The 10,079-nt window shown below is 37.3% G+C and overlaps 1 protein-coding gene across 1 annotated transcript; it reads right to left on the minus strand.

Annotated features, from left to right (window-relative positions):
* Positions 1 to 826: 826 nt before the first annotated feature.
* On the minus strand, positions 827 to 2,284 carry LOC122311551. Its single transcript, XM_043126142.1, has 3 exons — positions 1,746 to 2,284; positions 1,607 to 1,679; positions 827 to 1,181 (listed from the first exon to the last, which is right to left on the minus strand). Exons 1-3 carry the CDS (start codon positions 2,277 to 2,279, stop codon positions 1,126 to 1,128), a joined length of 663 nt encoding a protein of 220 aa, XP_042982076.1. The 5' UTR covers positions 2,280 to 2,284; the 3' UTR covers positions 827 to 1,125.
* Between the last annotated feature and the right edge of the window lie 7,795 nt (positions 2,285 to 10,079).

Consider the following 10,079-nt stretch of genomic DNA (forward strand, 5'->3'; position numbering starts at 1 on the left):
GGTGTTTATCTAAACACCACAATTTGTTTTTTCTGGAATGATTCTTATTATAAATGTAACCATTAATTCGTTGCCAACACATTTTTTTATATTAACAACATTAATATAAATGCCGCTACGAATACATTACCGGCGCATGGTATTAATTAACGACATTTAGAACGCAACAATAAATATGATATCCCACAATAAATAAAATACAATATATCAATTAATAATAAATATGATATAATTGATTACTATTCATATAATAAAAAAATTACAAATCAAAGCACATGAAAATTTTTCATGGATAATTCTTCTTCACATTGTGTTTGTCATTAGTTTTAGGACCATTTCTTTTATGGGTAGTTCTTTATATTTATCCAATAATTCTTTGAAATTGTCATGCAATCGTTGAGCCTAGAAAAGATAAAAAAAGTTGAACTAAATTAATAGAGAGAGTAATATATGTTAAAGGAATAAAGCATAGCAGGTTATATATTTAAATGGATGGTACATTTTCTTAGAACGTAGTCAAGGTTATAACATGTATCATTCTCAAAACTTGTAAACGTCATACAATATAAGGTAATAATTATGAACCACATTGTGGAAACCTCTCATGTGAGTGAACCATGCCTCATAAATCTAAGAAAGCTTGGATCTCATTTGTAAATGAAATTTTTACTTAAATCATATAGGTAATTCCAATTAATTAATCTTATTAGTCTTCTTGACCCCCCCCCCCCCCCCCCCCCCCCAAAAAAAAAAACACCCATACACATGAAATCTTGTTGAACCATACAAAATCAAGCATTGCAAAATTAATCAACTACAAAATTAATTGTTTTAAGATGCTTTGCAAAATGTTTCTTTGGATAATATTCAATATCATATGATCCTCAAGTTGGAGAGCTTCTAATCTAGTAGCTGAAAGATAAAAGTCCAGATTCAAACATTAACGGGGAAGAATAAAATGCTCTGCATGTGTATATATCCTACTGATCAAAATCCCAAAAAACAGAGCATGCTACAGCAATGGCCTAGGTCATGCAACACAATCCAGAAACAACATAAGGAAACAAAGAAATGTAAACCAAACCAAGCTTCCTCAATCCATTGGTTTTGTCACCATGGGCAACTTCACCGACTGATTAGCGTAAGTAATTTGAGCACCTTACTCACTGCCACTATCTTCACTGCATAACCCAAGAGCCTCATAAGCATACAAAGTCAATAATTTTAACAAGACAGAAAAATCATTAAATTCAACCTTCGGCTCTAGAACGCCAAGATTTTGGTGGCAAACAGCCAAAGAATTTGCAAATATAGAATGCCAAGATTTTGCAAATCCTCCACGTTATTGACTAAATAAATTCAATCTGGTTATACGTTGGCTATTGGACTAAATAAACTCAATCTGCTTGATTTGCACAAACTAATTTTAAAACACAACTCCAATACACCTTAAAGCATTAAAGCAAGTTTTTGCAAGCACCTAGCCGACTTTAAAATAAAACACCACACATGGTAACCTACGTACATCTGGAACTTATGAAAGGTCAAGACACAAAAATGAGCACTCAGAAAAGCAAGCCGTGTGACCAAGAATTTCTAGACTCACCGAGAAGAGGGTGTAGAGGTGGGTGGAACTGAGTGGTTTGGCAAAGAGCACGAAAGCAGGTGATGTCCAATCCCTGTGAGGGAGAGAAAGTGATGAGCTAGAGAGAGAAACAGAGAGTGAGAAAAACCGTGAGACTTACGGCGCAATGATGAGAAGTCGGGGCAGTGGGTGGCTGAGCCGAGGTTGAAGCTTCGAGATGGAGGGAGACATTGAGGGCAACAAAAACGGTGGAAGCGAGCGGAGGTGCCACTAGACCTGTGCTGAACGTGGTGACGGCATTATATGTCAGAAGGACAAAGGGACACGCATATACCCGAGCATGGAGGTTGTTGATGGAGCAACCATTCAGTGCAACTATCAGGATACACGATGGTTGAGGAGAGGTTGCAATTCTCATTGATTTACAGTTGGACTGGGTAGCTTGCGGTAGGTTCGCTTGACACAAGGAGTTGAGGTTTAAGGTGGAATTGTGGTGGGTTGCTCTGTTTTTGGCATAGCCAAATAGAGGTAGTTGCTGGGCGGTTGGGATGGGGGTGGTTGGGTTGTTTTCATGGTATTTCTGATGTGAGGTAGCGCCTTGGCAGAAAGAAATGAAGAAAACGAACAACAATGAAGAGGCACAAACAAGACATGAATATTGAGGGAAAAGAGGCCAGTAAGCGAGCATCCCCATCCCGTTTCCCATCCCCATCCCTATAATTTAACTCAAAATCACATTTCCTCAAATTTATCCCTAAATTTTATTCATCTTCTAAAAACCTCCTACATTCCATTCCCCATCCCTATCTCTATTATATTAAATAATATTTCTCTATTCTTTTTTTATTACTTTATTCTCTCTCTTCCATTTACAATCTTAACTACTAACTCTTTTGTCTTATTATCTTTTTTTCAAATATCACTTTCTACTAAATATTTATATGATTTTGACTACCCAATACAGTATTTTTTTAAATCATTAATCGTATTATAAAAATAGTAAATTTTATTAATAAATTAATCCATTTTCTAACGTGATGGAAATTTTATTTAGAAGAGTACTCTTTATCAATTAAAGATTAATGAGGATCCGTAGTCACGTATTGATGTTTTATTTTTTTAAATTGGTTGTAACGGTAATATTACCTGTCCTTTCTCCAACGGTCATATTTTTTGTTCTTTTTACAACGGTAACATTTTTTGTCATATTTCCAACGGTAATATTTTTTGTCTTTTCTCTAACGGTAACTTTTTTTGTCTTCTCTCAAACGGTAACATTTTTTGTTTGTAGTGTAACGTTAACTTTTTCCTCTATAAATTAGCATATTGCTAACATTCACATTCTCACAAACTCAAGTCTCATTTCATTTATAGAGCAGAGATTCTATTCTATCCTTTCATCTCCCACTCCCTTCATCAAATGGCTCGTACCTTCTTTCGCAAATTATTGACATACGTATCCTCTGAAGATGATAGCGATGTTCATACTGAGGAGGTCGATGGACAGTCATCGAGGCAGCGTGACAATAGGCACCCACGTAAGTTTATTCGGCGTGATCATGCCCAGGGGCACGAGCGCCTATTTCGTGATTATTTCGCAGAAAATCCAGTATATCCCTCGAATCTATTTCGAAGGAGATTTCGGATGAGCCATCCCTTATTTCTTCGTATTCTAAATAAGGTAGAGTCTTACGAGCCGTATTTCGTCCAGAGAAGAGATAATGCCGGAAGACTCGGTTTCTCTTCTATGCAAAAAATAACCGCAGCACTTAGAATACTGGCGTATGGGGTTACTAGAGATTTTATGGATGAATACATACGTATCGGTGAAAGCACCGCAATGGAGAGCCTAAAAAGATTCTCTGAGACAATAGTAAATGTTTTTTCAGATGAATATTTGCTTTCTCCAAATGCTAATGATATAGCCCGATTGCTGTTGGTTGGTGAACAACGAGGATTCCCAGGAATGCTCAGAAGCATTGATTGCATGCATTGGAAGTGGAAAAATTGTCCCGCAGCGTGGAAAGTTATGTACTCTGGCCACATCCATGAACCAACTATTATTTTAGAAGCAGTTGCTTCATATGATCTTTGGATATGGCATGCATTTTTTGGTATGCCCGGTTCACATAACGACATTAATGTGTTAGAAAGATCTTTTATTTTTACGGAACTTGCTCAAGGGCGTGCTCCTGCTGTCAATTACACTATCAATGGCAACGACTACACTATGGGGTATTACCTTGCGGATGGTATTTATCCCAAGTGGCGAACTTTTGTGAAGACGATTCCATCACCACGAGGGAACAAGAAGAAAAATTTTGTGAAAGCACAAGAATCCGCAAGAAAAGATGTCGAGCGTGCATTCGGGGTACTTCAACAACGATTTGCTATCATTCGTGGACCTTCCCGAATGTTCAAAGTGAAGGACCTAACAAATATTATGAAAGCATGTGTTATTTTACATAATATGATCATTGAAGATGAACGTGATGATAGTGAGAGTCTGAACATTGAGTATGATCAACTTGATGATCATCTTCCAGAATTGTCACGCAATCATACAATTGAGCTTACGGACTTCATCCAGCGTCATCATCATATTAGAGATAGCTCAGCACATCATCAGCTCCAAGAAGATCTAATTGAACATCAATGGTTATTATATTCCCAACATTAGCATAAGTGCATTCAAACTATGACCTCTTTTCCTTCGTGTTATTAGATCTTCTTGTTTGAGTTGATATGGCATGCATTTGTATTTCCTTCATGTTATTTAAGATTTATGTTTAACTTAATTTGCTTTGAGTTTGTATTTCCTTCGTGTTATTGGGTTTTATATTTGAATTGATTTGCTTTGCATTTGTATTTCCTTCGTGTCATTGGTAACTATGTTAATGGTAAAACCCTTTTAGTAATGCCTTTCCTTGAGTATAAGCTTTGCAATCTATATGATGATGAAAATGTTATTTTTAATAAAAATAAAAATTATTATAACATATTACTTGCACAAGCATATTGAGGCTACAATACTAAAATTGTTAAAAAATATAATCACATGCTTTTTATACATTTATCATTGTTCAGAACAAAAAATAAGATGGCCAACTGAATTTGGTAATATTAAAAAACAAGAAGTTCAATCTTGAGAAGTACTGCGTCTCGCCATGATTTCCCTCTGGAGTTGCTGGAAGTATAACTGCTGCATTTCAGGCATGCCACTCACGTCCATCATCATAATGCGCTGATCACTTTCTTTCGTGGCTAGCTCCACTTTCTGCGCCTCCAACCTTAACCTTTCGTCCTCTTGACGAATTTTGGCGAGCTCCTTTTCCCTCTCAATTACCATCTTCTCGGCCTCCAACCTCAGTCGTTCATCCTCAAGGCGTAATTTTTTTTCCTCTTTTTCCTTGTCATACTCCATCTTCTCGGCCTTCATTCGATAAAACTCTTTCTCCTGAGCGCGTGACTCGTCCAAAAGAGTATACTTCATCTTCCTGAGTTGGAAATTTTCCTCTGCTTGCTTGCTTTGGGCCTTTCATTTTCCTTTCTCAGCTTTCCTCCCAATTGGTCGGTCCAACTCGATAACTTCATTCTCCATGACTTCATCCGCCTCCATATCAAAAGCTGAATCAATTGTAGCGCCAGAACATCGAGTTGGGGTCGGGGATGGGGACATCGTCTTCCTTCATTTTGGATCCTCCTTTGTGGCGCGCCAAATCCACTTAGGTTGGTCCTTCAACAGGTGCCAACAATGCTCAAATTGGAAGGAGCATTTCTCTAGCGCTGGGTACATAACCTTGGCCTTGTCGAACTTGCATGAAAAAAAAAAACAAATGTTAAACCAATGTAGAAGATAAGAAATTTTAGAGTAAAACAAGAAGGATATCGAATTTTTACCTTGTCTTGGTCGGTCATGTCACTCTGATTTAACCCTTCAACTTGGGCTAGTTTCGTACAAAATTTGTTCGTGGCCTTTTGGATAACCAACCACCGATGAATTAGAGATTTTATTGTCCGCTCAGTTGTGGTTTCTTTAAATTGCTGGAAGTACTCAAAATTTTTTTCCCAGAGTTGGGAGTGTTTTTGATCTGTTCCCTGAACGACATCAAGGCTACAATTTAGCCAAGCGGAGACAAGTAACTTGTCTTCTTCGGGGGTGAAATTCGCACCCCTCACTGATTTCCTAACGCCGATGGGCTCGTTAGGGGGTAGGGTTGGAGAGTCATGCAGGGTTAACGGAGAACTTCCACTTTGCCCACCGTAAGTGGGGTCGAGTTGAGGATCTTGACTAAGGAGGTTCGTGAAATACATACTAGTCAAGTCTTGTGAATCCATCTCTAAAAAAATATATAGAGATTAGAAAAGATATCACCACAATGTTTGGTTTTTGATCAAGGCTCAGGAACCGAATGTCAATACAAAAGATAAGATTGCCACCCACCCATGGCTGCAACAACCGGTTGCCACTACTTGTTGGCCGTCCGGGTTACCTAGCCACTGAGGAGATGGCAATCTATATGATGTATCCCTACATGCGGTTGTCATCATCACAGCCGAGGGGGTTGAGTTTATACATTATTCAGTTATCGGAACATAATAGAAAACACCAACATCATCAGCATGCAGATCATGGAAATTTATATAAGAGCATCCCCATCCAGCTCCACATTATTAATATAACATAATTTAATAATACAAAGGGCTCAGAATGGTGTAAATATGCTCAGCATGCGTAAGTAAGGTGGCGAACATCGAATGGCTGCAAAACCCCACTCGAACCCCAATTGCCTTTTGTGGAAAGTACCACAAACTGCAATATGGTCATCCGAATGAGGATTACCCCGCCATATCGATGGGTCCCCTAATACACTAGTGACCTACCAGCACTATAACCATCATCATAGCCTATTAATAGGTCCCCTCCCCCGAGATATATGAATAACTGCAAAGAATCCAAAAAGATTGCACAAATTCAAGCAAACTACAAGGAAACTGTCACAACCACAATACTATTATCCAACGAGATTGTATTGATCATAAGAATAGGCAAGAGATCTAGCTATAGGATCTACACGGTGAAATGGTGTAATTCTTGCATTAACTTCTCAAGTGTGTCAGCAAGCAGCTTCTCTCAAGGCTTAAATATATGAGATTCCAAGATTTCACCGGCCATAAAATGTGTATCCCCCACATTGTGGAATTTCAAAAAATCTAGTCAAAATATTAGCTGAATGATTTTGAGCAGCAATGTGATATATAACAGACGCACACAAAGGCAATTAAGTTGAAGTCTACACTTTGAATGTATCATACCTTGAATTCTAAACTACAATGCAAATGGCCAGACTGATGGCATAAGAGTTAATAGATTTAAACAACCTAAATAATTTTTTTTTACATTTTTTTTATAAGTACATCAATTTTAAGACATGATGTAATATATATAAAGTAAAAATAATAATGTCCTTTCACAAGGTTCAGAAGCTGATGAATCAAGAAATTATAGAGTCAAAAAATGAACATGTGCAATGATCACAAGCTAGACTCCTCAAAGAACTCCTGTAACATAGCATATACACAAACACAAGAATATGCAATAAGAAAAGGGATGGGGATACGTATTTCGAAGGTAATTAACCCACCAACACAGTGATTATGGTATGTGGTTTCAACTAGCAAGGAAAAGACATATTCCAGATCAATGGTAACACAAAAAGTGGCAATGCTCAGAAACATATTCCAAAGTACACACTAGGCATTCTATTCACTTTTCATTGAAGTTTCTTACTAAAAATAAAAAAAAAAGCACATGCATGGTCAAGCTACAGCTTAAACAGCAGTTGAGGAATCACAACTAATATTCTATCACAAAATGGCAACATAAATAAGGGCAACAGATTTCTCAAGCCTCAAAATCCATTCCATACCAACAAACTCCACCAAATTCTCCTCAAATCCAACAACCCAACACACCAAGAAGTCACCAAAGCCACAATCGCAACCAGAGCATCTCGGCTTGTCAACTACCAGCATCAACAAATTATAAATGGTAAAAGATGAGACAAAAATCCAAAAAAAAAAAACAATCCGTGCGAAACCCAGCAAAATTTTCTCGGCAGCCAAACACCAAATCAATGAATATGCAATACTCAAATAAAATATCCTCAAAACCAACAACCCAACACAGCAGGAAGTACTTAAACCCACAATCGTGTGTTGTATTTTCTCAACATCAACTCAATCAATGGATCAGAATAATAAGAAATTTTCAAACATGAGCTTCGTCATTTTGCACGGAAAAAAATCCGTGAGAAATCAACACCACTTTCTTGGCAGCCAAACGGTGAAAGCATGATGCAATCCCCAAAGAAATTCGTAACCAACGAGAGAGCCGAATGCATTTATCAAGATGAATCACAGAGTTGAGGGCATTTTCCAAATATCACAGCCGAGCGAAAGGGGAAAAGAAGACCTCAAGGTGAAGAGAGAGGGTTGTGGAGATCTTACCGTGCGTGCCGATGGAGACCTGCAATCAATGGTGGAGCGTTGCGAGGGAGGGGCCAACGGTTTACCCTAGCAAGAGAGAAGGAAGACGCGGGGGGGAAAGGAAAATCGTTGGGGATGGGGATGCGATGGGGATGTACAGTCGTTCCCCATCTATGGGGAACTCCTGTACAGACCCTAAACAGAAACCCCAAAATGGGGAACCAGATGGAGACACAAAAGTGAGCAAATCCCTAAAATTTTCTCCAAAATTTAGGGATGGGGATGATATAGGGAACCGGATGGGGATGCTCTTATGGGAGGGAATTATAAGGACGAGTTGCAGCGTGTTAATTAGTAATGAGAGGGAAATTTAAGTTTCCTAAAAATTTGAGGCAGGGAGGTTGGCGCTTAAGTTTTTATTGTTTTTGTTTTGAAAATATTTTGAGGGAACTTATATATGGATATATGTACACACGCCACCACTCATATTGGTAGTCTTATCTTTCCTTATTTGGGCCTCTTTCTTTCTAATTTCTTGACTAATATTATTCTATTTGATCCAAATATTTCAATCCTCTCCGTAATAAAAATATATAATATAATATTTTTTATATTATATATCATTATATTATATAATATATATAATATTATTTTATTATATATATTATATATAAGATAAGGTTATTATAATAATATTTCCATAGAAAATATACATATATATAATAATGTTATTACAATATTAAACTTGATAATGTTATCATATTTATTTGATCATATGCTTTAAATATAATATATACATTAATAACATTTTAAAACTTAATAAATTCTCAAAATATTCCTTTTGATATTTGTATTAGTAAATTAGTAATACTAATTTATATTAGTATATAATGTATATTAATTGTAATTTATACTTTATGGTCTTATAATAACACTCTAATATTATTAGTAATATACTTTAAGTTTCTATATATAATTATTATAGAAATCACTATAGTATTAGTTATACTATACTATATATATGACAATTGCTGCGACTAACAACCGCCAGAATAGGTTGGTATTTCAAGCGATACACCAAATCGATGGAAAATCATAGGATGTTTTGTAATTGGTGCTATTTGGGACCAAAATTCGCCCCTGGGCTAAAAAAAAAACAAAGCATCAAATGTTATTAACTATCTTGAATTGTATGACCACATTTAGTTAGCCGTCAAATGTATAGTGCATAGTGCTAGCATAGTGAGCTAGCCGTCAAATGTATAGTGCTAGTCGTCAAAAGCATAGTCTCTTTTGTAACCCTATATATATGGGTATATTGATGTTATATGATATACAGATCAATAAGAGAATCTCCTCTCTTGTTTTCTATCAATCTCTTGAAACTCTCTCCTTTTTCATTGAATTCATAACACGTTATCAGCACAATGTGATTTTTTTTCCACTGCCTAGCAGGCCAACTCCACCTACTTCAGCACTCTGTCCCTTTTCGGAGTCTGAGCACTTTTAAGCTTACTTTCTGCTTTACTGAGATAGATCTTAGATTTCAAGTAAATCAGATTCCAAGGGGTACTCAGGCGTTATTGCCTTTTCGGAGCTTCACGGTCTTAGATTTGTTGAAAACCTCCATGACTGGAATCCAGCTCGGAGGTTGAAAAAAAAAAAAAATTGGAGTTGAAGCTGTTTGCGTAGCCAGGTTCATCAAAATCTTTCATGATCGGTGCAATTTCTTCCGGCTTAAACTGAGGGAAGCTGGAGCTCTGTGCCCAGACACTGCCATCGTGGCCGATGATGGCTGCGGCGGTGAGATGATGGCCGTCGATCTCGCACAGCAAGTGCTCATCAACCTAAGCTCATCACTGTGTACCCGTCTTCGAGAACGACGTGGACGAATCCGAGCTACTGTCTCGGTCCAAAGTTCTTGAAAATGGGTTCTGCTCTACTCATCAGGGAAAAGTGCTTTTTCAGATGTTGGGGACTTCGGTTCGTGATACCGAAGCAATTG

The sequence above is a fragment of the Carya illinoinensis genome, chromosome 5 (genome assembly GCF_018687715.1).
Source record: "Carya illinoinensis cultivar Pawnee chromosome 5, C.illinoinensisPawnee_v1, whole genome shotgun sequence".
Classification (NCBI taxonomy): domain Eukaryota; kingdom Viridiplantae; phylum Streptophyta; class Magnoliopsida; order Fagales; family Juglandaceae; genus Carya; species Carya illinoinensis.